General features: G+C 40.3%; 1 protein-coding gene across 1 annotated transcript in view; it reads left to right on the forward strand.

Moving 5' to 3' along the window:
• The first annotated feature begins 855 nt into the window (after positions 1-855).
• The window catches only part of LOC124721436 (molybdenum cofactor biosynthesis protein 1-like), a 51,428-nt gene continuing 25,234 nt past the window's right edge, over positions 856-27,049 (forward strand). Inside the window, 3 exon segments of the mRNA XM_047246414.1 lie at positions 856-876; positions 11,951-12,175; positions 21,362-21,507. Coding sequence (XP_047102370.1) covers positions 12,050-12,175; positions 21,362-21,507 — 272 coding nt within the window. The 5' untranslated portion in view covers positions 856-876; positions 11,951-12,049.

Here is a 27,049-nt window from a genome sequence, read left to right on the forward strand (position 1 = left end):
ATACAAAATAGTGTAGCATGATTGATTATAGATTTATTTGATGCATGGGAGAGCATCAAGAAGGTACTACAAATTGGAAATGCCAGACAAGTGAAGATAGATGCCAAATATATGACAAAACCCAACTTATGAAATTTCAGGAACCTGTATTAAGTGAGGTATTTAGGGATTATACAATAACCGCATATGTATCACTCCTATAGGGACCATGAAGGCAAGATTAATTACAACATGCACAGAACCATTTAAAGAATCATTCTTCCCACACTCCACATGAGCATTGAATGGGGAAAAACCATAATGTGTGGTACAACAATGTACTTTGTCGTACAACCCACAGTGGTTTATACAGTGTGCATGGAGACATGGAATCAGTTGACAGTAGCTGGGTAATGGTTCATATTGATTCCCATTTCCCTGTTGCAGTAGGTGATCTCATGTCTCTAATTATTTTTTCATTGCTATCTTAACTTGCATTCTTCAATTCAGTTTATTAACCCTTCTTATCTCTTTGTATTAGGGCAAATGTACAGTTAACTTTTAAGGAATTTGTATTTTCAATTTATCAACTGAAGTTTTGTTTTATATGCAGCAGCAATGTTACAAATTATTTGTTTCAGTTTCTTTAGAATAAATTGCTGTTTCACAGGTGCCCTGAAGAAAATAAAAGATCTCGAAAGTGTCTTAATGACAACCGATGGCTTCATGTTGACAAGACAGCTGGTTGCCTTGCAGAGGGCAGGGCTTGACGGTCTGAACATCGGCTTAGACACCCTGCAGTCCCAATGCTACAACCAGATCACGAGGAGGAAAGGCTGGGAGCATGTCATGGCTGGCATAGATCTAACCTTGCAACTTGAATACGACCCTGTGAAGGTATTACTAGTGCAGCTGTCATCGCATGCAGACTTTCATAAGCAAAAGATATAAATCTGTTGTTAAGAATATCAATACAAGAATCACCATTTTAAAGCTGTACGCCCTCACCCTCGCCCCCATCACCGCTCCCACCCTCACCCCTGTCTCCACACTGCAGCTGTAAGTGAAGGAAGGTATATTAAGACAGAAGAAGTAAATTTTAGCTGACGATGCTAACAGTTTCATAGTTTATACAACATAAAAAAGTATGCCTTGCAAGTTTACCAATTAAATATCTTATATTTTCCTCCCAAGAGAGTCTTATGAGACTCAAGATCTTTACAGTTTCTCTTTTTTTCTTTTGTGTCTTTAGTTTAAAATAAGTTTCCTCTATTGTGGTGTTGTTTTGAAAAAATACTCGATTGTTTGGAAAAATTATTCTTAATTCTGTAGTCACACTTTTGTTGTGTCTAAGTATTACTGGTTTCAGTAGCAAGTACCAGCATCAGTTCATCTTATTATCAAAAATTTCTTTGCAAAATAAAAGCTGACCACTGTGGCCAAGCGGTTCTAGGTACTTCAGTCTGGAACCGTGCTGCTGCTACGGTCGCGGGTTCGAATCCTGCCTTAGGCAGGGATGTCCTTAGGTTAGTTAGGTTTAAGTAGTTCTAAGTCTGGGGGACTGATGACCTCAGACGTTAAGTCCCATACTGCTTAGAGCCATTTGAACCATTTTGCAAAATAAAAAGCTTCTGTACAACTGCAAACTAGACATACCATTTTCAGGGTGCAGTTCACATCTATTGAAAGCACAACAGTGACCTTTACTTTTAGTAGATAAGACACCTACTGGGGTAAGTGACTTGATGAGTGCACACAAGAAGTTGTCATTTATTCCATATGTAGCTACCATGCAGACTCATATTTTGTATTAGTTTGTCCTTACTCTTCCAAAAGGTTAAACCTTGTCTCTGCAGCCACAGCTTCCTCTCTTCAGAAGTTGTCTTCATCTCCATGTGTGAAGAAAATCCCATTCATTGATCATATTGTTTAAGTAGGATGTTCTCAGTCATCCCCTTGTTTTCTTACCTACGATCTTGCCTTCAGAAATGTTTTTTAAAAGATTATCATCTCCAGTTAAGTGTCCAGTGTATTTTGCTTTGCCCTGGCCTATAACTTTCAGTGGTTCTTTCTTCTCTCCTATTTCCTTTAATTTTTCTGTCAATGCAGCTAGTTCTTGTACTTCTCCTCCAGAACCACATTTCAGCAGGTTTGAGGTGAGCTTCCTTTGGCTTTTCTAATGTACAGATTTTGCATCTGTGTGTCAGAACACTCCACACAAAGGTCTTTACAAATATTTTCTTAATGTGGAAGCTGATATGTTTATTCAGTTGCAGCTTCTTCTTATTTTGGAAGGAACTCTTCACCTGTGCTTTTCTTTTCTTGAATGCCTTGAAATATTGATAGTTTTCTTGCAAAATGCTACTGAGATAGTGAATTTCAGTTCCTTTCTTGAGTTGCTCATTGCCTGTTCTTGTGTCAGTCCTACCTCCACCTCCTTTCTTGTCTGTAGCCATAACTTTTGTCTTCTTTGTATTCATTTTTAGCTTTAGTTTTACCACTTCTTGATTTAAGGCCTGAAACATTTTATTTAGTTCCTACTCTGATTTACTATTGCGATGTCGTCAATCTGCAGTGTATATGCATGCAATTAAGTTTCCATATCGACATCATGCTCCAAAAACCACTTAACTGTGTGTGGCAGGGGGTACGTCTCATGCCACCAACTGATCCCCTCTGCCTCGTTCCACTTGTGAACAGTGCTTGGGAAGAGTGACTGTCAGTACGCTTCTGTATTATCTCTAACTTCTCAAATTTTCTTCTCATGATCATTTCGTGAATTGTATATGAGAGAAACTATTATGTTGTCAGACTCTTCTCGGAAACTACTCTCTCGAAATTTGGGTAGTAAATCTTTCCGTGATGCACAACTGCTCTCTTATTGCATCTACCACTGGAGTTGCTGAGCATATCTGTAATGATGTCACAGTGACTAAATGATCCTGTGACAAAACACTCCGCACTTCATTGGATCTTCTTTCTCTCTTCTGTCAGTCCTACTGGGTAAGGGCACAGGTAATTTACATTCACTTAAGATTCTTCCTGTGAATCTTAGTCTGGCATCTGCTTTTCTATTGCTGTTTTATGTGGTCATTCCACTTTAAGGTTGCTCTGGATAGTTACTTCTAGATATTTTATGGTAGATTCTGTTTCCAGCAATTTGTCATTAATAGTGTAGTTGTACAGTATTGGCAGTATTGGATTTCTTTTCCTGTGTGTGTGTGTGTGTGTGTGTGTGTGTGTGTGTGTGTGTGTGTGTGTGTGTGTGTGTGTGTGTGTGTGATATGTTACAGTTATTTATGTGCAGGGTCAACTGCCAGAGCCTGCATCATTCACCAATCCTCTGCAGGTCATTGTGCAAATTGATACTGTCTTCTGTTGTTGCTACTTTCTGATGGACAAGCGTAGTACCTGTGAACAATATTAAGAAGCCTATCGCATTTCCTTGGAGTATTCCAGAAATTACCTTTTGATTCTTGTCATCTTTTCTTTGTTGTTGTTATTACTTCCTTGATGAACATATTATGGAAGTAAGGTGATAGAAGGCACCCGTCTCTCACTGCCCTTCTGGTTTTCCTTCTTTCATATCCAGTTCAGCACTCTGACTTTTGTATACACTCAAAATTAATCATCTGTCCTTCCACTTTGGACATTACTTTAAGGAATGATGATATAATGGTAATCTGTTTATTAAACAATATTTTAAAGATACACTATGCTTTCTGATCATATAGTGGCTTGATGATGGAATTTGATACTGAAATTAGTAATCATTAGACAAAATAAAAGTGAAGCTATAATAAAAGAAAGTAATATTTTGGATCATGTCAGTTGTTGTTCCAAACAACAGCACGTCAGGAATAGGTTCAAATGGCTCTGAGCACTATGCGACTTAACTTCTGAGGTCATCAGTCGCCTAGAACTTAGAACTAATTAAACCTAACTAACCTAAGGACATCACACACATCCATGCCCGAGGCAGGATTCGAACCTGCGAACATAGCGGTCATTCGGTTCCAGACTGTAGCGCCTATAACCGCACGGCCATTCCGGCTGTCCAGGAATAGGTACTAAATTATTTGTCCGCTGATGACCTCACAGCTTAGAACACTAAAACACAAATGTTAATTGTTTGTTATGTGCCCTGGTAGAGTTTACAACTGTTTACAGTTCACGATTAGCTGTTGGAGATTGGGCGTTAATCACATAGTGTATTTAGTGCACAGTGCAGAAAAAGGCAGTGTCCAGAAAAGTAAACAAGTGTAAAGGCAAAAGTTTCATGACAGGATGTTGTGTCACCATACTTGGAAGACAATTATAGCCAAAGACAGAAATTTAAAAGAAACTGGCTCATTTGAGCTGCGGAGACCTAGTCGAGGATTCTTAGTAGATAATTGTTAGCACAGTAGAATTTACAAAGAGACAATGTCAGTTCATGTGAGGGAAGGTTGATTGGTAAGTACCTATCAGCTTTCTCATAAAACTCACAATTTGAAGAATACACATCAAGGAAAAGGTAGAAGTCCAACAGTGTCAAATATAGACAATAATATGGATCATCCAACAATTTTGCAAAATCCCCAGTTGTACTTACTTTACTTACTTACTTACTAACTTACTCAGATTTGCTGTGTACCATACAAGGAACTGGTTTCCACTAGTTCACTCGATCAGCTGCCACGTTCTCACCTTCCTCCAAGTTTGTGTCCATGCATTGAAGATTCATTGCAAAAGTTCCAAGTGTTAGAAGGACTTCCTGTACATCTGTATCTGTCCATTGATTTCCACAACAGTGTTGATTTTGGGATTCTTCCACCTTACATGCGTAGAACATAACCTGCAATCTTCAGTCTTCTTTCAACAATAATTTTGTGCAGGCTGTTTAGACGTCGTATTCTCAGCACTTCATCGTTTGTAACTTGGTTGGGTTAACATCTTCAGAATTCATCTCTAGCATTGTTGGTGAAAAATATGGAGACTGTGTGCTGATTTTACTGACATTTTCCAAGTCTCACACATATAAACGATAAAGGAGTACAGTCAAAGCTTTGTTGACATATTACAGACCTAATTGCCATATGGACTGATTTTCCAGTTCTGCTGGTGATTTCTGCATCTGTGACCTCATTATTACATATAAAGCTACCGAGATATGGAAATCTGTCAACATCTTGTAGTATCTTCTATTGCACTGTAATCGGGGAAGAGACGAGTAATTTCCACTTACTTTGCACATTCTGTTTGCCTTATCTCTATTAATTTTCAGCCCTACACAATAGGGCATTTAATGAGAAAGCAGATAAAAATTAACTTGATGCCTTCCAAGGAGACGGTCTCTACTAAGTCTCTACTCCTTCAAGTCTGACTATGTAAGTGTAGACCAGACATGGTTTAAATTCAGATAAATAGTATCGACATCAATTATGAGATATATACCAAATAAATTGAAAGGATACCAAATAAATTAAAAGGGTGGTGCACAAAATATGTCAAAACTCAGCTGCGGAAGCAATGAAAAAAAGCATGTCAAAATTTAAAAGAATGCAAAATCTCCAAGATTAGCGATGTTTTACTGAAGCTCGAAACTTAGGGTGGGTTTCAGTGCAAGATGTGTTTAATAGTTCCCATAGTGAAGCTTTGTTTTGAAATCTGGAAGAAAATCCAAAGAGGTTCTGGTTGCATGTGTAGTACACCAATGGCAAGACACAACCAATACCTTCACTGCGCAATAGCTGTGGTAATGTTACTGATGACAGTGCTACTAAAGCAGGGTTACTAAACACGGATTTCTGAAATTTCTTCACCAAAGACAACAAAGTAAATACTGCAGTATTCAAATCAAGAACAACTGCAACTGTGAGTAACTTAGTAGTAGCTCTCCTCAGTGTAATAAAGCAGTTATGTTTCTTTCAGAGAATGCTGATACAATAGCTCCATTAGAAATCATATATAGCCGCTCATTTGATAAAGATCCATACCTAGAGACTGAAAAGTTGCTCAGGTCACACCAATGCTCAAGAAAGAAAAGAGGAGTAATCTACTAAATAATGGACTCATATCACTAATGTTGATTTGCATTAGGATTTTGGAACATATATTGTGTTTGAATATTATGAATTATCTCAAAGATAATGATTCATTGATAAATAGCCAAGATAGATTCAGAAATATCGACCTTTTAAAACACAGCTAGCTCTTTAGCCACACAAAGTAATAAGTGCTGTCGACTGGGGATCTCAAATTGATTCCATATTTGTAGATTTCCAGAAGACTTTTTGAAACAGTTCCTCACAAGCATTTTCTAATCATATGGCGTATTGTCTCAGTTGTGCAACTGGATGTGTGGTTTCCTGTCAGAAAGGTCACAGTTCATAGTAATTGATGGAAAATCGTCAAGTAAAACAGAAGTGATATCTGACATTCCTCAAGGAAGTGTTATAGACCACCTGCTGTTGCTGATCTACATTAACAATTTAAGAGAGAATCTGAGCAGTCCTCTTAGATGATGCTATCATTTACAGTCTTGCAAATCATTTACTGTCTTGTAAAGTGATCAGATGATCAAAATGAACTGCAAAATGATTTAGGCTACCTATCCATATGATGCAAAAAGTGGTAACTGACCTTAAATAATAAAAATTGTTATGTCATCCGCATGAGTAGTAAAAGGCATCTACTAAATTTTGGTTACATGATAATTCACGCAGATCTAAAGGCTGTGAAGTCTACTGAATACTTAGGAATTACATTTACAGATAACTTAAATTGGAATGCTCATATAGATAATGCGGTGGGAAAGCAAACAAAAGACTGTGATTTAATAGTAAAACATTTAGAAGATTAGGATTACTAAAGAGACTATCTACAACTATACTTGTCTGTCCTCTTTTGGAGCATTCTGCATGGTGTGGGATCCTTACCAGATAGGACTGACAGAGGACATCATTTAAAAGTTCAAAGAAGGGCAGCTCATTTTGTATTATTGGGAAACAGGAAAGTGCATGCCACAGATATCGCATGTGAATTGGGGTGGCAGTCATTAAAGCAAAAGCATTTTGCTGGAGCAGGTTCTTAAAATTTCAATCATCAACTTTCTCCTCCGAATGTGAAAATATTTTGTTAGAGCCCTCTTATATAGAGAGAAATGATCTTGTAATAAAATAAGAGAAATCAGAGCTTGTACGGAAATATTGAAGTGTTTGGTTTTCCTCAAATGCTGTAGGGGAGTGGAATGGTAGATAAATAGGTTGAGGGTGGTTCTGTGAACCCTCTGCCAGCATTTAATTGTGAATTACAGACTAGTCATGCAGATATAGATAATGTAGATAGGCTTTCAATATTGCGCACTGATTCTCTAATGTTATACATTGCTCAAATACTTTCGTGGTGCTTTGGAGTGACCCCTTTAAAATAACACTTTACCAGTCTTCTTAATATGTATTTTGGTAACCAGGTTGATAAGAAGTTACAACAATACTCTCTTATTACTCCCCAGTTTTGGGTTTTATTAATGAACAAAATCGACACAGTGTTCCATATCAATTACTGGCTGAAGTTTCCTGCTGATGGAACCAATATGATTTTCTGTGTTTCTGAGCATACAGGTTGTGTACGCTGTTTGGAGTCTGGTGTATGCTGAATCAAATGTTTTTATTGTTGTGATCTTCCATCTGAAGATTGGTTTCATGGAGTTGCCCATGCTAGCCTATCCTGTGTGACCCTCTTCACCTCTGCATAACTACTGCAGCGTACAGTAACTTGAACTTGCTTACTGCAGTCAGTTTTTGGTCTCCTACAGTTGTTACCCCCATTATATTCACAGATGACCACATATTGTGGAAATTGCATACTGTAATGTAGGATGCAATAATAACGTATGGAAGGTTTCTGTTGAAAATTACAAATTATTTAGGAATAAAGGAGATGGCTCACCAAAAGGCAGAAGCACTGTCTCATCGATAGACACACGAACAAAAGGTATGTAGAATGAGATTTTCACTGTGCAGTGGAGTGTGCACTGATATGAAACTTCCTGGCAGATAAACACTGTGTGCCGGACCAAGAGTCGAACTTGGGACCTTTGCCGTTCGTGGGCAAGTGCTCTACCATCTGAGCTATCCATGCACGACTCACGACCCGTCCTCACAGCTTTACTTCCACAAGTACCTCGCCTTCTACCTTCCAAACAAAGGTACGTTGCTTGGCGAGCTTCCAGAATGCACTTTCTTTTTCTAGCTGTAGGGAAAACATGCGTGCGCGCGCACGCGTGCGCGCACACTCACACACACACACACACATTCTCACATGCACATGCATGTCTCCTTATGCTGTGGTCACTCAACTGCCAGCTCTTTACTGGCCTACGGTGAGTGTTCTGGAGTGAGGTGGGGCTTTAGAGTGGGGTAGAATGGGGTGGGTTGAGGCAATGTGAGAGATGGAGAGAGATGGGAGGGGTTTGGAGGGAAGCATTTAGTGGCTCGTGGGAGAGTGGGGAGCCATCTGTGGGCTAGCTAGGGGTGCAGGTAGAGGGGTCAGGCGACAGACAGCTGGGCACTCATAGACTAGGGTGTGACGTGAGATAACAGCACACAACTAGCTGATTTGGGGGGGGAGAGGGGGGGGGGGGGGAGTGGCGTGTGTGTGTGTGGGGGGGGGGGGGGGAGGCAGGGGGGCTGGGAGTTAACTTGGATTTAGGCCAGGAAGCAAAGGATGTGCTGTATGGCTACGAAAGTTGAGTATTCTTAAATAAGATCAGCTGGTGCCAATGTATTGGAAAGTAACTGGCACACAAAGTGCAATTGTGGCTGCTTTTTCTTTGTGAAAGAAGAAAAGAGAGAGAAATCGTCTCATTAGCGAAACAATGGCAAGAGACTACTATTTCTTGTTACTTACACTGCTGCTTTCTTTGATAATGATCAACAAGAACCAAATAATAGACTGTGTATGAGAGAACATGTTCTGAACGAGAGTTTGTTTCATTTGTATAACATTTTATTCCATCATAGATGCTGCACTTACAGTTTCATATATGCATTGCAGCAGCAGACACAATAAAAGTAGCAATCAGCAGTGCTTAGTTTGTTGAATGGGCGAAAAATATGCCACTGTCCCAGTTCCACATATCCCCAAAATTTGATTCTGCCAAATTCTGTACTCTCTGAAATCGAATGTTTAATCCAAAGATGAAAGTGAACAAGTTTGATGCAGTATTGCTAATATTGTTTATTACTCATCTTGCTGAATGAAATGCATACCGTGTCCTTTCTGAAAGGTTTGCAGAAGTAATGCACATACACAGATACACACACACACACACACACACACACACACACACACACACACACACACACACACACACATGCGCGCAAATGCAAATCACACATACATGACCACTGTCTCTGGCTGCTAGGGCCAGACTGGGAGCAACTGCGCATCATGGGAGAAACAACGGTCATGTGTGTGTGTGTGTGTGTGTGTGTGTGTGTGTGTGTGTGTGTTTTGTCCACTTTGGAAGAAGACTTTCTGATCGAAAGCTTACGTGTTTAGTAGTCTTTTTGTTGTGCTTGTCTGTGACCTAACATCTCCTGTATACAGTGAATAGCAATGTATCTTTTTTATAATATGGTCATTATTCCAGCCTAGATTTTCTATTGTTTGTTTCCTTTTAAGACCTTATAAAGACAGTTACTGACAATTTCTTTTTTCTTATTGGAGAAAAGTAAAACCATATGGGGGCCAGAATTAGATTGTAAATGAATATGGAATAGAGTATTTTTATTCTCCCTGTATGCAGTGTCACACTTCATTTCTGGCAGCGCCACCTTCTCAACACATGACTGTCCCCCACCACCTCACCATAGTCTTCAAGTTATATCCTATAGCACTTCTGTGTGGACAAATAGATGAAGGATGTAGTTTAAAACAGTATAACTAAACTTAAAAGTCAAACTGCCCTTTTATAGAGACTGCCATTATTATTTAAACATACTAAATAATATCAAAACAGTCAAAAGAAATTTTTTTTCAAAAGAGCAGAAAATTGTAGTGAAATTCATGAAAGGATTGTTTTAAATTGTTATATCTTAAATCAATAAGTATGTCAGCATTTCCCAGGATTTTCTGGCTTAATTAAGACTAGGTCATGCCACCACAGTGGTCAGACAGTGGACTTGCCTTCGAGAGGACAACGGACCCGAGTCCCATCAGGCCACCAAAATTTGGCTTTTCCTCGATTTCCCCAAATGATTTAAGACAAATTCTGGGATGGTTCCTTTAAAAAAGATGACATTTGGCTGAGAAAGCTAATTTCTGTGGCAGGTCTGATGACACAGTGCTGGTGGAAGCACGAGTATTTCAGAGCACACCATTCATTGCACATTGTTAAACATAGGGCTCTGCTGCAGACAACCCCTGTATGTTCCCATGTTGACAACACTGTTGAATTACAATTTCTGTGGCTCAGGAGCATTGAGATTGGGCAGTGAATCAATAGAAATGTGTCATCTGGTTGAATCATTCATGTTTTGCATTACACCTGCTTGGCGGTTTTGTGCACATACACTGTCAACAGAGTGAATTGGTGCTTGAAAGGTGCACTTTGCTACAGACGTAGGCCAGTGGGAGCAATATTATGCTATGGAGGACATTCACCTAGTCTTCTGTGGGTCCTGTGGTAGTAACTGAAGGCTCCATAACAGCTTTGTTCTGTGTGAACATTATTGTGCACTGTCCGCACCCTGTCCCTAATGAAGGTGACATGTTTCAACAATATGACTTTCAGTGTCACGAGGCCAGAATCAAATTCACCCCTTCTGAATCTGATGGAATACATCTGCGATGCTATCAGATACCAGTTCTGCACCCAGAAACCACTGATCTCCAATTTATGGGAATTACATGACCTGTGCTTAGACATGCGGTGCTGCATAATGCTGGGAACATACCTCACATAATGCTGGGAACATACCTGAAATTTGTTGAACTTGTCCCACACAAAATCACTGCTGTATTGTGTTCCAACAGTGGACAAACACATTATCAAACAGGAGGTCATAGTGTTTTGTCTCATCAGTTTATATATTCAATGCTTGAATGAAAGGTGTGCTCTTTTCCTTTTTTCTACCATTGCGTGTGTGTGTAAATAAGGATGTTCTACCATTTGGGCTTGTTTATATGAAGGCTGTCAGTGTTACCACCTGCACTGATACTGAATGCTCTTTTTGTGAAGACCTTTTATCTTGAGAACACTTTTAAAGTTGTTTCACAAATGGCAGCACAGTTTCAAGAAAGCTTCATAATTTAATGTAATAGTTAAAATAATACCTTCAGCAAAAGATGTGTGCGTTGGAGTGGGGAAAAAGATTGGAGATGTATGTAGTTTAATTTTCGTAAATTGTTAAGAAGGTTAACAGCTTGGCATGCTAAGATAAATTCCCACATTCTCTAAAAAGAGAGAAAAAGATTAATTTAACAGAATCAGTGAGGTATACAAATATAACAACAGACTTGTAGAACCATTATTTTGTAGGTTAGATTAGATTAGATTCAGCTTTTGTTCCAAGACCCAGAACATGAGATGATTCTCATGGGTGAGTAACATGCCAGAAAGTATAACATAAAAAATATAAAACATTTGAATACCCTGATCATTTGTCAGGAGATTGTCAAACTAGGTGAATACAATACAAACTGGAACAGTTAATATTTTCAGAATTGATACGCTGTCAGACTGAAACATTGTTATGCACTATTAATAAATTTATCAAACAAAAAGTACATAATCTTGACTGTTATGACAAAGTGCTCTCAGAACTGAAATCTAACAGACATTCTTATTTAAGCTGGCCTAACAGCCACTGTTAAGATATTCATCTATAGAGTAGGATGAGTTGCCTATCGAAAAGTCTTTCAAACTCTGTTTAAACCAAGCTTTATCTGATACCAAGTTTTTAATGGTGTCTTTCTTCCACAGATGAATTGTGTTGTAATGTGAGATTTTAATGAAGATGAAGTGTGCAGTTTTGTGGAGTTAACAAAAGAGTAAAATGTTGATGTAAGATTTATCGAGTACATGCCTTTCAGCGGCAACAAATGGAATGATGGGAAGATGGTCTCATTTAGTGAAGTGCTCCAAATAATTAGAAAGCAGTGGCCTGATTTTGATCCTCTTCCCAATGGGCCCAATGCTACCTCAAAGGTACGTGGCTTACTACCAATCACAAGAATACTTCACATCTGCTGGTGGTATGAGAGATGGACTGGTTTAGTTACATATTTCTCATCCCATTCAGTAAGTCTGTCCTGGCCTGGGTTTCTCTGCAGCTTTTCTGCAACTCTCCCCATTTCCTAAACCTTGACAATCCTTTTCTTACTTCCCTTTTCCTTCCCCTTCATTGTTTCTGCCAGAAGAAGAAGCCACTGGCTCCGAAAGCTAGCACATTTCCGTAACTTTAAGGGGAGTTAGAAGGGGAAAACATTCTTGTTTTTTTTTTTGGGTTTTTATCTGATTATAAAATTTGCAATTTTCCAAATAAAATGAAATGTATATTACTTATAAACTTGCGTGGGAAGTATTTTATTTTATTTTCTAAAATATAATCTACACCAGTTGAAAATGTTAAAATTTTTACATGCATTACTTCAAGACCTAATAAAATCGGTAATTTTTTATATACAGGGTAGTCCATTGATCGTGACCGGGCCAAATATCTCACGAAATAAGTGTCAAATGAAAAAACTACAAAGAACGAAATTTGTCTAGCTCGAAAGGGGAAACCAGCTGGCGCAATGGTTGGCCTGCTATAAGGCGCTGCCATAGATCAAACTGATACCAACTGTGTTTTTTTAAATAGGAACTCCATTTTTTATTACATATTCGTGTAATACGTAAAGAAATATGAATGTTTTACGTGGACCACTTTCTTCGCTTTGTGATAGATGGCGCTGTAATAGTCACAAACATATGTCTCATAATTTTAGACGAACAGTTGGTAACAGGTAGGTTTTTTAAATTAAAATACAGAATGTAGGTACATTTGAACATTTTATTTCGGTTGTTCCAATGTGATACATGTACCTTTGTGAACTTATCATTTCTAAGAACGCATGCTGTTACGGCGTGATTACCTGTAAATACCACATTAATGCAATAAATGCTCAAAATGATGTCTGTCAACCTCAATGCCTTTGGCAATACATCTAATGACATTCCTCTCAACAGTGAGTAGTTCGCCTTCCGTAATGTTCGCACATGCATTGACAATGCACTGACGCATGTTGTCAGGCATTGTCGGTGGATCATGATAGCAAATATCCTTCAACTTTCCCCACAGAAAGAAATCTGGGGACGTCAGATCCGGTGAATGTGCGAGCCATGGTATGGTGCTTTGATGACCAATCCACCTGTCATGAAATATGCTATTCAATACTGCTTCAACCGCACGCAAACTATGTGCCGGACATCCATCATGTTGGAAGTACATCGCCATTCTGTCATGCAGTGAAACATCTTGTAGTAACATTGGTAGAACATTACGCAGGAAATCAGCATACATTGCACCATTTAGATTGCCATCGATAAAATGGGGGCCAATTATCCTTCCTCCCTTAATGCCACACCATACATTAACCTGCCAAGGTCGCTGCTGTTCCACTTGTTGCTGCCATCGTAGATTTTCCGTTGGCCAATAGTGCATAATATGGCGGTTTAGGTTACTGCTGTTGGTGAATGATGCTTCATCGCTAAATAGAACGCATGCAAAAAATCTTTCATCGTCCCGTAATTTCTCTTGTGCCCTGTGGCAGATCTGTACATGACGTTCAATGTCATCGCCATGCAATTCCTGGTGCATAGAAATATGGTACGGGTGCAATCGATGTTGATGTAGCATTCTCAACACTGACGTTTTTGAGATTCCCAATTCTTGCGCAATTTGTCTGCTACTGATGTGTGGATTAGCTGCCCCAGCAGCTAAAACACCTACTAGGGCATCATCATTTGTTGCAGGTCATGGTTGGTGTTTCACATGAGGCTGGACACTTCCTGTTTCCTTAAATAATGTAACTATCCGGCGAATGGTCCGGACACTTCGATGATGTCATCCAGGATACCGAGCAGCATACATAGCACACGCCCCTTGGGCATTTTGATCACAATAGCCATACATCAACACGATATCGACCTTTTCCACAATTGGTAAACAGTCCATTTTAACACGGGTAATGTATCATGAAGCAAATACCGTCCGCACTGGCGGAATGTTATGTGATACCACATACTTACATGTTTGTGACTATTACAGCAGCTGGCTGGAGTGGCCGAGCGGTGCTAGGCACTACAGTCTGGAAATGCGCGACCGCTACGGTCGCAGGTTCGAATCCTGCCTCGGGCATGGATGTGTGTGATGTCCTTAGGTTAGTTAGGTTTAAGTAGTTCTAAGTTCTAGGGGACTGATGACCTCAGAAGTTAAGTCCCATAGTGCTCAGAGCCATTTGAACCATTTTTGACTATTACAACCCCATCTATCACAAAGCGAAAAAAGTGGTCCAGCTAAAACATTCATATTTCTTTATGTACTACATGAATATCTAATAAAAAAATGGGGATTCCTATTTTTAAAAAATGCAGTTGATATGAGTTTGACCTATGGCAGTGCCATCTTGCAGGCCAACCATAGCGCCATCTGGTTTCTCCCTTCAAGCTAGACGAATTTCGTTCTTTGTAGTTTTTTCATTTGATGCTTATTTCGTGAGATATTTGGCCCGGTCACTATCAATGGACCACCCTGTAGAAAGCTGTGGATTGCTGTGTTATGAAGGTTAAGTTATGTGTTTGTATTGGTAGCAGTGTCAAAAATAGGATCGTATCTTTTCATAGTATAAACATGCTTTGTATATCGAAGTGCTAACGTTTTTCCGAGGAAAAGTGAGGAATAGACTGGTAAATTTCTCAAAAAGTATGACTCCAAAATGAAGTGGTTTTAAGAAATGTGGGTTTCATGGTAATAAATTTTTGAATAAAGAGAAACATTGTGTTCAGCATGTGGTGTGTGAAGTTACAGACAATGAAATACTGGCAAACTCATGAGTATCTAGAGAAACACCCATTAGTGCTTCGAAGATTAAAATGAAACATAGTGATAACACAGTTATCTCAAAACAAAACTCATGTAAACGGTAGGTTAGGTTATATTCTGATACATTTACACATCCTAATATGGATGTTATGTGAATGTGTGTGCTGTATGTATGTGGAGGGCCAGTTAGTTTACATGAAGACATTGAGGTATCAAATGGACAAGCCAGGAAACTTATCATTAATTCTGCCAGTTGCAAATATACTCATTCATTTTGGAATTCTGATAAGTGTAAAGATAATTATTTTGAAATAAATGTTAGGTGGTTTTATGGATTGAGAGCTATTGGCAAAGGACACACTGCAGCAGAAACAATGTGTGTCATGATGTATATGCCACGCCCACTTTGTAAAATGGACAAGTATGCAGGATTTATTGGAGCTGCTGTGAAATCTGCTGCATGTGAGTCAATTAAGGGTGCTGCAAATGAAGCTGCTGAAATAAACGATGGTATGATTGACATATCAGTAGCTTTTGGGGCACTTGGTAGAAGGGCAGCTGCAGTTCTAAGAATTCTGTTGCTACAGTGACCAGTGTGGATACTGGAAAGCTAATAGATTTCCAGATTTTAACCAAACATTGTTATAAGTATAAATCAGGGAATGAAGAAGGGCATATCTGTGACAGAAATTATGAAGGACAACTAGTCGTACGGAGGCCTGTGCAGCTGTTGAAATTTATAATCGATCTGTAAACTAAAGGCGAGTGTGTTACACTAAGTTCTTAGGTTAGGCAGACTCAAATGCATATAACAGTGTAGTAGCCACTCAGCCTTATGGTGAGAAGCTTATCACAGAAATGGAACGTGTTGGTCATGTCCAGAAGAGGATGGGTACCAGATTGAGGAAGTTGAAACAAAGTTTGAGAGACAAGAAACTTTCAGGTGGTAAGACCATAAGAAGCAGGCTGACAGACAAAATGATTGATGAACTACAACAGTATTATGAGATTGCCATTAGAAATAATACTGAGGATTTGTTGAAAATGAAGCAGGCAGTATGGGCTACCTTCTTCCAGAGACTGTCAGCTGATAATAAACCAGTACACCATCTTTGCCCTCCTGGATCTGGTTCATGGTGCAATTACCGCAATGCCCAGTACTCAAACAGGTCATACAGCCATAAACATTCTATCCCAGCAGCAGTTGTGGATATCATAAAACCTGTTTACAGAGACCTGGCAATCCTGAATTATTGAAGAAGTGTCTGCATTGTCAGACTCAAAATCCCAATGAGTCGTTCAATAATCTTATAGTGTCAGTGTCATCGTAACTGCCGTCTGCGTCACGTCTGCTGTGCAGTGAGCTACGCTAGTTTAAGTTTTAACTCTATTTTTCTTACTTGTCACTTCTTCTTCTGTGTGTTTTTGCTTTTAGGAAGCTTTAATTGTCGAGTGCTAGTAATAGTGTTCCATAGATTTTGTGTTTGTTTTGAATACAGTCAGAGAGAGTCCGTTTAGTCAGCCATAGTGCCAGTAGTGCTAGTGTTTGTTTTCAATACAGTCCAGAGACAGGTAGTGCTATTTTCATTGTTTTGTACAGGAAGTGTCTAGTAACCACAGTTTAGTCAACTATCAGCCGCCTTTAGTGAATTAGCAGTCCAGTTATAAGTTGATTAACTCTCTACAGTAAATTGATTTCTTAGTATGGATAGGATGTGTGACTGCTGTGTACGGACACAGGAGGAGCTGGCCACTGTTCGCGAACAGCTGAACATGTTGATGGCCGCGGTTAGCCTTCTTCAGGCTGTTGCCTTGGAGTGTAGCGGCAGTGGGGAGTCTGGTGCTTTGCATGGTACACCCGAGGTGTTACATGCTTCACCCACTGACCCTTCTGTCGACACATCTTTGTGGGTACCGGGTGCGGTTGGGCCACCCTCTTCCCAAGGGGAGTGGCGGGTTCAGCGGCATTCGCGGCGCACGAGGCGGAGGGTCAGTGTGGAGGCTGGCCGTGTGGCGTCGCCCATTCTGCCTGTGAGTGGACATGTGGCCACTCCTTCAGCAAGGTCCGAGCAGGCACATGGGGGGAGGGGTTTATTAGTTATTGGGAGCTCCAACGTTAGGCGGGTGATGGAGCCCCTTAGGGAAATAGCGGAAAGGTCGGGGAAGAAGGTCAGTGTTCACTCTGTCTGCTTGCCAGGGGTCTCATCCGAGATGTGGAGGAGGCCGTGCCGGCAGTGATAGAGAGCACTGGGTGCACCCGACTGCAAATTGTTGCTCATGTCGGCACCAATGACTCCTGCCGTCTGGGTTCAGAGGTCATCCTCAGTTCGTACAGGTGGTTAGCGGAGTTGGTGAAGGCGGAAAGCCTCGCGGGGTGGAATCTGAGCTAACTATTTGTAGTATCGTTCCCAGAACCGATAGTGGTCCTCTGGTTTGGAGCCGAGTGGAAGGCTTAAACCAGGGGCTCAGACGATTCTGCGGAGATTTGGGGTGCAAATTTCTCGACCTCCGCTATCGGGTGGAGAAAAGTAGGGTCCCCCTGAATAGGTCACGCGTGCACTACATGCAGGAAGCGGCTACAAGGGTAGCGGAGTATGTGTGGAGTGCACATGTGGGTTTTTTAGGTTAGAGAATTCCCTCCCTAGGCCCAACAAGACACCTCCTGAGATGCGGCAAGGTAGAAGTAGACAAAATGCAACAGGGAATAACAATATTAATGTGCTAATAGTAAACTGCAGGAGCATCTATAGAAAGGTCCCAGAACTGCTCTGATTAATAAACGGTCACAATGCCCACGTAGTACTAGGGACAGAAAGTTGTCTGAAACCAGATGTAAACATTAATAAATTCTAAACTCAGATTGGAATGTATACCGCAGAGACAGGCTGGACAGTGAAGGGGGAGGCATGTTTAAAGCGATAAGAAGTGCAATAGTATCAAAAGAAATTGACGGAGATCCGAAATGTGAAATAATTTGGGTGAAGGTCACGGTTAAAGCAGGCTCAGACATGGTAATTGGATGTCTCTATAGGCCCCCTGGCTCAGCAGCTGTTGTGGCTGAGCACCTGAAGGATAATTTGGAAAATATTTCGAGTAGATTTGCCCACCATGTTATAGTTCTGGGTGGAGATTTTAATTTGCCGGATATAGACTGGGAGACTCAAACTTTCATAACGGATGGCAGGGGCAAAGAATCCAGTGAAATTTTTTAAGAGCTTTATCTGAAAACTACCTTGAGCAGTTAAACAGAGAACCGACTCGTGGCGATAACATATTAGACCTTCTAGTGACAAACAGACCTGAACTATTTGAAACAGTTAATGCAGAACAGGGAATCAACGATCATAAAGCAGTTACTGCATCGATGATTTCAGCCGTAAATAGAAATATTAAAAAAGGTACGAAGATTTTTCTGGTTAGCAAAAGTGACAAAAATCAGATTTCAGAGTACCTGACGGCTCAACACAAAAGTTTTGTTTTAAGTACAGATAGTGTTGAGGATCAGTGGACAAAGTTCAAAACCATCGTACAATATGCATTAGATGAGTATGTGCCAAGTAAGATCGTAAGAGATGGAAAAGAGCCAGCGTGGTACAACAACCGAGTTAGAAAACTGCTGCAGAAGCAAAGGGAACTTCACAGCAAACATAAACATAGCCAACACCTTGCAGACAAACAAAAATTACGTGAGGCGAAATGTAATGTGAGGAGGGCCATGCGAGGGGTGTTAAATGAATTCGAAAGTAAAGTTCTATGTACTGACTTGGCAGAAAATCCTAAGAAATTTTGCTCTTATGTCAAAGCGGTAGGTGGATCAAAACAAAATGTCCAGACACTCTGTGACCAAAAAGGTACTGAAACAGAGGATGATGGACTAAAGGCCGAAATACTAAATGTCTTTTTCCAAAGCTGTTTCACAGAGGAAGACTGCACTGTAGTTCCTTCTCTAGATTGTCACACAGATGACAAAATGGTAGATGTTGAAATAGATGACAGAGGGATAAAGAAACAATAAAAATCACTCAAAGAGGAAAGGCCGCTGGACCTTATGGGATACCAGTTCAGTTTTACACAGAGTATGCGAAGGAACTTGTCCCCCTTCTTGCAGCAGTGTACCGTAGGTCTCTACAAGAGCGTAGCGTTCCAAAGAATTGGGAAAGGGCACAGGTCATCCCCGTTTTCAAGAAGGGACGTCGAACAGAAGTGCAGAACTATAGACCTATATCTCTAACGTCGATCAGTTGTAGAATTTTAGAACATGTATTATGTTCGAGTATTATGACTTTTCTGTAAACTAGAAATCTACTGTGTAGGAATCAGCATGGGTTTCGAAAAAGACGATCGTGTGAAACCCAGCTCGCGCTATTCGTCCACGAGACTCAGAGGGCCATAGACACGGGTTCCCAAATAGATGCTGTGTTTCTTGACATCCACAAGGCGTTCGATACAGTTCCCCGCAATCGTTTAATGAACAAAGTAAGAGCATATGGACTATCAGACCAATTATGTGATTGGATTGAAGAGTTGCTAGATAACAGAACGCAGCATGTCATTCTCAATGGAGAGAAGTCTTCCGAAGTAAGAGTGATTTCAGGTGTGCTGCAGGGGCGTGTCGTAGGACAGTTGCTATTCACAACGTACATAAATGACCTTGTGAATGACATCGGAAGTTCACTGAGGCTTTTTGCGGATGATGCTGTGGTATATCGAGAGGTTGCAACAATGGAAAATTGTACTGAAATGCAGGATGATCTGCAGCGAATTGATGCATGGTGCAGGGAATGGCAATTGAATCTCAATGTAGACAAGTGTAATGTGCTGCGAATACATAGAAAGAAAGATCCCATATCATTTAGCTACAATATAGCAGGTCAGCAATTGGAAGCAGTTAATTCCATAAATTATCTGGGAGTATGCATTAGGAGTGATTTAAAATGGAATGATCATATAAAGTTGATCGTCGGTAAATCAGATGCCAGACTGAGATTCGTTGGAAGAATCCTAAGGAAATGCAATCCGAAAACAAAGGAATTAGGTTACAGTACACTTGTTCGCCCACTGTTTGAATACTGCTCAGCAGTGTGGGATCCGTACCAGATAGGGTTGATAGAAGAGATAGAGAAGATCCAACAGAGAGCAGCATGCTTCGTTATAAGATCATTTAGTAATCGCGAAAGCGTTACAGAGATGTTAGATAAACTCCAGTGGAAGACTCTGCAGAAGAGACGCTCAGTAGCTCGGTATGGGCTTTTGTTGAAGTTTCGAGAACATACCTTCACCGAGGAGTCAAGCAGTATATTGCTCCTTCCTACGTATATCCCGCGAAGAGACCATGAGGATAAAATGAGAGAGATTAGAGCCCGCACAGAGGCATTCCGACAATCCTTCGTTCCACAAACAATACGAGACTGGAATAGAAGGGAGAACCAATAGAGGTACTCAAGGTACCCTACACCGTCAGGTGGCTTGAGGAGTATGGATGTAGATGTAGATGTAGACCAAAAAATGATTTTCTCGTAATGAAGACACTAAAGTGGGGGTCAGTTATGCTGTTATTGCTTTTAATGATGGCAACATTGGTAGCGTGAAAGTGCTACAACATATGGGAATTAATTCTGGAGCAAACTGCATCAGAGAATTTGAATGGATGGACAAGGTTTGCATTGGTAAAGCAAAGTATGCAGCACAGTTGGCCACTACGGAGTCCAGAAAGAAGAAAACAAGAAAAAACTTAAAAAAGATCAAGAGGATGATATACAGTATGGTGCAGGGTGCTTCTGAGTGACTAAAAATAAAATGTTAAGCATATATTGAGTTACAGTCTATTAAAACTTTAAAAACTCTTCCTGAAAATTTACATTTTCTCTTGCATTTTTCCCTAAATCTCAGAAACTACTTCGAGTAACGAATTCAAATTTTCAGGGAGTAATAACATACGTATCCTGAGTCCTCTTAACTAAAAGAAAAACATAATGTTATGTATAAATAAAATTATTTAGAATAACATACAAAAAAGTACACAAAATTTTAACTGTGTAATTAAAAAATTGTATTTCCAAAAGCAGTGGCTGAAATGCAATTATTGTAAGACTCAGAACACATAGTTTAATGTGCTGTAAAAGTTTCTTGTCAATGGCTACAGTTGTTCCTGAAATACGGGGAAGTTAAGTCACTAAATTTAACATTGTCAGGATAGGGTGTTCAAACTCCCCTTAATGCACGTTTTCTCCTTCCTCCACTTGGTGAGCAACACATTTATAGTATTTTCACAACAGCAGTAGCTATTTTCTTACAATTTCTTTTTGCAGGCATACCATGTCCTGGGCTTCAAGGGATGTGTGGGATTTATTACCTCAATGAGTGAACACTTCTGTGGCACGTGCAACCATTTACGGATAACAGCTGATGGCAATTTGGAGGTGTGTCTCTTTGGGAATTCAGAGATATCTCTCAGGTGAGTGATGAAACATAGAATAATCGTGTCCAAGTGAAATTTCATGTGAGGAAACCATAAAATTACTAGAAGACTGACAGACTGATCAGTATTTTACGTTCAAGAGGTGAAATTCCAAAACTTCTTATAGACACATTCGTTCCTCTTGTCCTCACATTAGTCGTGGAGTCCGAGTGACCTTTCAGACCTTCAGGAACTTATCCCTCTTTCCTATCTCATGAAGGAACTGATAGTTCCAAATGCTGAGTATAGAATAATACTTTTAAACTGTTTGCCATGCACATTAGGTATGTGGTTGGTATATGGAAGAGATAAACTGCAGTTAAATCCAGCAGGTATGAAATGAGTAATCTTTTCTTGAAGTTTTCAGCTTGCACCCTCCTCCCTCCCAGACATACAAACCAGATACCTCTAGCTAAATAATTTGTGAGTATATATAATTTGCCTCTGTCAACATCATGTTACACTAACCTATTTGTGAGATTAAATTAAAGGAAAGTAATCAGGACTGGAAATTATGTAAAGACATTTTTAGCTATGTCCCTTGGTTGTAATAAAGTTAACACAGTATTTCTGTCCATGTGATGGTAACTATGATTCGCCAGCCACCGTTGCCGAGCGGTTCTAGACGCTTCAGTCCAGAACCGCGCGACTGCTACGGTCGCAGGTTTGAATCCTGCCTTGGCTCAGATGTTAAGTCCCATAGTGCCCAGAGCCATTTGAACTGTGATTCATGATTATCAGAGTCTATATGTTCCAAATAAAAATTGGAACTTCATGTGTATAAATGTACAAATTATTAGACAATGGGACCAACAACTGACACTTTTAAATTGATGACTAGACTAAGAGATTAATAATAGGGAAAAAACTGCAAGATACTTGGCGATAAGTTTGTTTCAGGACAAGGTAAGGGGGGTAGGGGGTGGGAAGAATAAGCTCTCTCTTTGTGAGCATAACTGAAATCCTTTATCAACCGAAGGTAAAATAAGATATAAAAATACAGGGTCAAACAATTAATTTAAGTATCTTAGAAACCAAATGACTAATGAAATTGGAAGCTAAGAAAAGTAAGTTCGTAGTAAGTAGGGTGAAACACAGGGGGCTGCAACATATTGCCATTGTTGTTTGACTTGTCTATCAAAGAAAAAAGAAATGGATCAAAACAAAATAAAAGTGAGAATGGAAATGTATCAGAAGCAGATAGGAATAAGCAAGGAACATATTCTTTAATAAATTAAAAAAAAAAAAAACTGACATGTGAGGCAGATGTTCCTACAATTTTATGTTCAAAGCACAGCAGTCTGTGAAAGCAAAATATTTATGACATTGAAAAAAGAAAATCAGTGAGTGAAAAGTGTGTGTAGGTGAATTGTGGTGAAAGACTGGATATTGGAACTTCTGTTAGGCTGCCCAGTATTAGTTAACTTGGTAGTAAAGGAGCAAGTTTGCAAGGGCAGATAACTGTTTGACTACGTAAAATAGAGTGGGAATATGGAAAAGCTATTCCAAGATAGGATGAAAAAGATAACAGCAACTTAAAAAATGAATTGATAAGTTACCATGAACCCCATTCCAATCTAGTGAATGCAGTGGTTGACAATATCTTGTGACATTCGCCTATAAGGCTCAAACAATAATTGCTAAATAAAAATACAAAATGTTGACAAGACTGTATCTAAGCTGTCACTCTCTTCTGAAACAAGGGTGTTTAAACCAACAAACACGCAGGAAAGCAGGGACAACTCGCACACTAGAGAAGGATGGGCAGTATCATTGAAGGAGTGAGCATAAACTGTGTATAATATGTGTGGTACAAGTAATGATAGTTAAAAAAAAAAAAAAGAAGAAGAAGAGGAAAAATGTTTATCTGGAAATAAGGGAATAAAAATTTGCCACGTGAAGAGACAATATGGTACTGTGCTGATGAGTGTGTACAAGTGGTGATATACAATATACATTGATAAAGGAACTCTGCATTGGGCCCAGAAGACCACGCAATGCTCTTCGAGAGATGTCCTCTACTATATATCTATGGAGAGTTAGGGGGTCAGTATACAACTCTCCAGGCTGTTATCAACTTCCAGAAGTTGAAGACACTACTTCTCACTTGAGTAGCTCCTCAGCTGGAACTACAAGCAGAGTGTACCCTATTCCAGTCTGTCCACCGAGCAGAATTTCCCGGCTCTACAAGGAATTGAACCTGATCCCTTTCTATGGCACGCCTGTGGCATACTGACTGCATAGCTGTGGCAAGAGTCATAATATACACTTGTGAACAATTGAGTTATAACTATTCTGTTTATTGGGGAGAGAGTATGTATATTGCCACCGTGAATGAAATAGTTTAGTGTATCGTAACTGGAATGTATTCAGACCTCGTACTTGTGTGAGAGCACAGTGTCTTAGACACTTGTAGTGTTTGTCTTAGCATGAACTAACCGGTGAGCCTTACTTTCTAGTATTTTTAATTATATATCATTACTGGTGCCTCTGGCACTTTTGTGTTGCAATAGCAATAGCTTGCAATAGCAAACATTGAGTCAACCATGGTTTTTGGATTAGAAGTAGAGGTCAGCTGGGTTGACAGTGGGAATAGAGTGATGGGAAGTGGACAATAAGCAGTTATATTGAAGGGTGCATTATTTGACGTGTTAAGGTTAATTACAAAACGTGGATTGGAGAATTTTTCACGTTGAGCAGAAGTAAGTTTACAGGACCAGATGTCAAATTACACATGATCAGTGTGAATCCCTATAGTCAGCATGAACACTGGCACACAGAATAATTTATAGGTAGCCTTGCTGTATATAAAAAATCAGATTTGTGCTGAACTGTCATGAACAAACTGTCACTTCTCTGGAATAAATAGACTCTGATTTGTTAATTACATCTGTGTAAATGAAAAATATAGGAAAACATAGATTGCTGCTTACTGTAAAGGAGACACGTTACATTGTAGACAGGCACAATTAAAAAGGCACTTACACAAAGCTTTCGGCCACAGCCTTCATCAGCAAAAGAGATACAGAGAAACACACACATTCATACACACAGGCAAGCACATGTCACACACATATGACTGCCAACTCCAGCAGCTTTCCCCTAGCTGCTGGACTTGGCAGTTTTTTTTTCTCTGTGTGTGCGTGCGTGCGTGCGTGCGCACGCAGTGTGCTTGCTTGTGTGTTGTGCCTGTGTGCAACTTTATTTTCTTAACGGTAAATAGTGATCTATCTTTCCCTGCACTGTTGATATTCCTACCTTGAATTTACATTGTTTAATCAGTGTAAATAAGAAGGACACTGTTACATATATTCTGTCACTTGAAGACTAATACATGAAGTCAGTGGACATTATTTTTTATTGCAGAGGATCTTTGTCACCACTAATTATTAATTTTGTGTTCCAGTTAATTAGACATGCTTTCATCCTTTCCTGGATGTGCTCTTTTTGTTAAATCTTCCTTCAAAAGATCTGAGTTACTTCAAATTAATAAACCTGAGTATTCTGAAAAAGGAGGTGCAGCTTACAGCTGCAGTGTGACAGTTGATCACAGGGTGATTTTATCACTGCCATATCGTGGGTACCCATGGGTCAAGACACATATTCTATAAGGGTGTGTAGTCATTGGGCTTTCTTGTACCACAGTGTCAAAGGTGTACTGTGAGCAGATTTATTCAAGGAAAATACTACCACAGTCAGCAGAGTGAACTGCTATGGGCAACAGGATATCATTGACAGGGGTTACCACTGACTAGCATGGCTTTAGCAGTGAACAGGTGGGCCACAATGTAGCAAATGACTCACCAACTCAGTGACAGTCAATAAACAGTAACCGTTCATGCCACTGGGAACTGTCACCTCTTTGTGGGATACAAACATGCAATCTGCACACTAGAATGAGATTTTCACTCTGCAGCGGAGTGTGCGCTGATATGAAACTTCCTGGCAGATTAAAACTGTGTGCCCGACCGAGACTCGAACTCGGGACCTTTGCCTTTCGCGGGCAAGTGCTCTACCATCTGAGCTACCGAAGCACGACTCACGCCCGGTACTCACAGCTTCACTTCTGCCAGTACCTCGTCTCCTACCTTCCAAACTTTACAGAAGCTCTCCTGCGAAACTTGCAGAACTAGCACTCCTGAAAGAAAGGATATTGCGGAGACATGGCTTAACCACAGCCTGGGGGATGTTTCCAGAATGAGATTTTCACTCTGCAGCGGAGTGTGCACTGATATATCAGCGCACACTCCGCTGCAGAGTGAAAATCTCATTCTGGAAACATCCCCCAGGCTGTGGTTAAGCCATGTCTCCGCAATATCCTTTCTTTCAGGAGTGCTAGTTCTGCAAGTTTCGCAGGAGAGCTTCTGTAAAGTTTGGAAGGTAGGAGACGAGGTACTGGCAGAAGTAAAGCTGTGAGTACCGGGCGTGAGTCGTGCTTCGGTAGCTCAGATGGTAGAGCACTTGCCCGCGAAAGGCAAAGGTCCCGAGTTCGAGTCTCGGTCGGGCACACAGTTTTAATCTGCCAGGAAGTTTCAATCTGCACACTGCTCGTCACAGTTACAAAGATTAGCATTGGTTCGGAACAGCACCAGGGGATGCTCGAAGCATGCAGGAAGGTTGTCTGTCTGATGATTTGCGGTACATATTGCCAAGGTGGCAGGGTGCAAAATAAGGAGTGATCAAAAAACTTCCATTTGAAGGCTGCGTAGTTCAGATCAGTATGCCACACACACACACACACACACACACACACACACACACACACACACACACACATCCATCCGCACATATACCCTGCTTGTGTCTGTATATGTGCGGATGAATATATGTGTGTGTGTGTGTGTGTGTGTGTGTGTGTGTGTGTGTGTGTGTGTGTGTGTGTGTGTGCGCGTGAGTGTATACCTGTCCTTTTTCCCCCCTAAGGTAAGTCTTTCCACTCCCGGGGTTGGAATGACTCCTTACCCTCTCCCTTAAAAGCCACATCCTTTCGTCTTTCCCTCTCCTTCCCTCTTTCCTGATGAAGCAACTGTGGGTTGCGAAAGCTTGAATTTTGTGTGTGTGTTTGTTTGTGTGTCTATCAACATACCAATGCTTTCGTTTGGTATGTTACATCATCTTTGTTTTTAGATATGTTTTTCCCATTTGGAATGTTTCCCTGTATTATATTATATATCAGTGCTTTCCTCTCCCACAACTATCCTGCAGACCTTGTCCACAAACAGATCTCCCAAGCAATACATTCCTCCCCACCCAACAACAATGTTACTACCCCCAGACCACACAGAAGCATCCCCCTTTTCACCCAATATTATCCTGGCCTCGAATACGTCAACTAATTACTCTGCCACGGATATGAATTTTTCAAGTCAAGCCCTGAAGTGAGATCATCCCTTGACAATATTCTCCCCACACCACCCAGAGTTGCCTTTTGCTGACCCCCTAACCTCCGTAACATCCTTCTCAAACCCTACAATATTCCCAGACCACCTTCTCTACCCAGCGGTTCCTACCCCTGTAACCGACCCCGATGCAAAACCTG

Source organism: Schistocerca piceifrons, chromosome X, assembly GCF_021461385.2.
Source record: "Schistocerca piceifrons isolate TAMUIC-IGC-003096 chromosome X, iqSchPice1.1, whole genome shotgun sequence".
Classification (NCBI taxonomy): Eukaryota; Metazoa; Arthropoda; class Insecta; order Orthoptera; family Acrididae; genus Schistocerca; species Schistocerca piceifrons.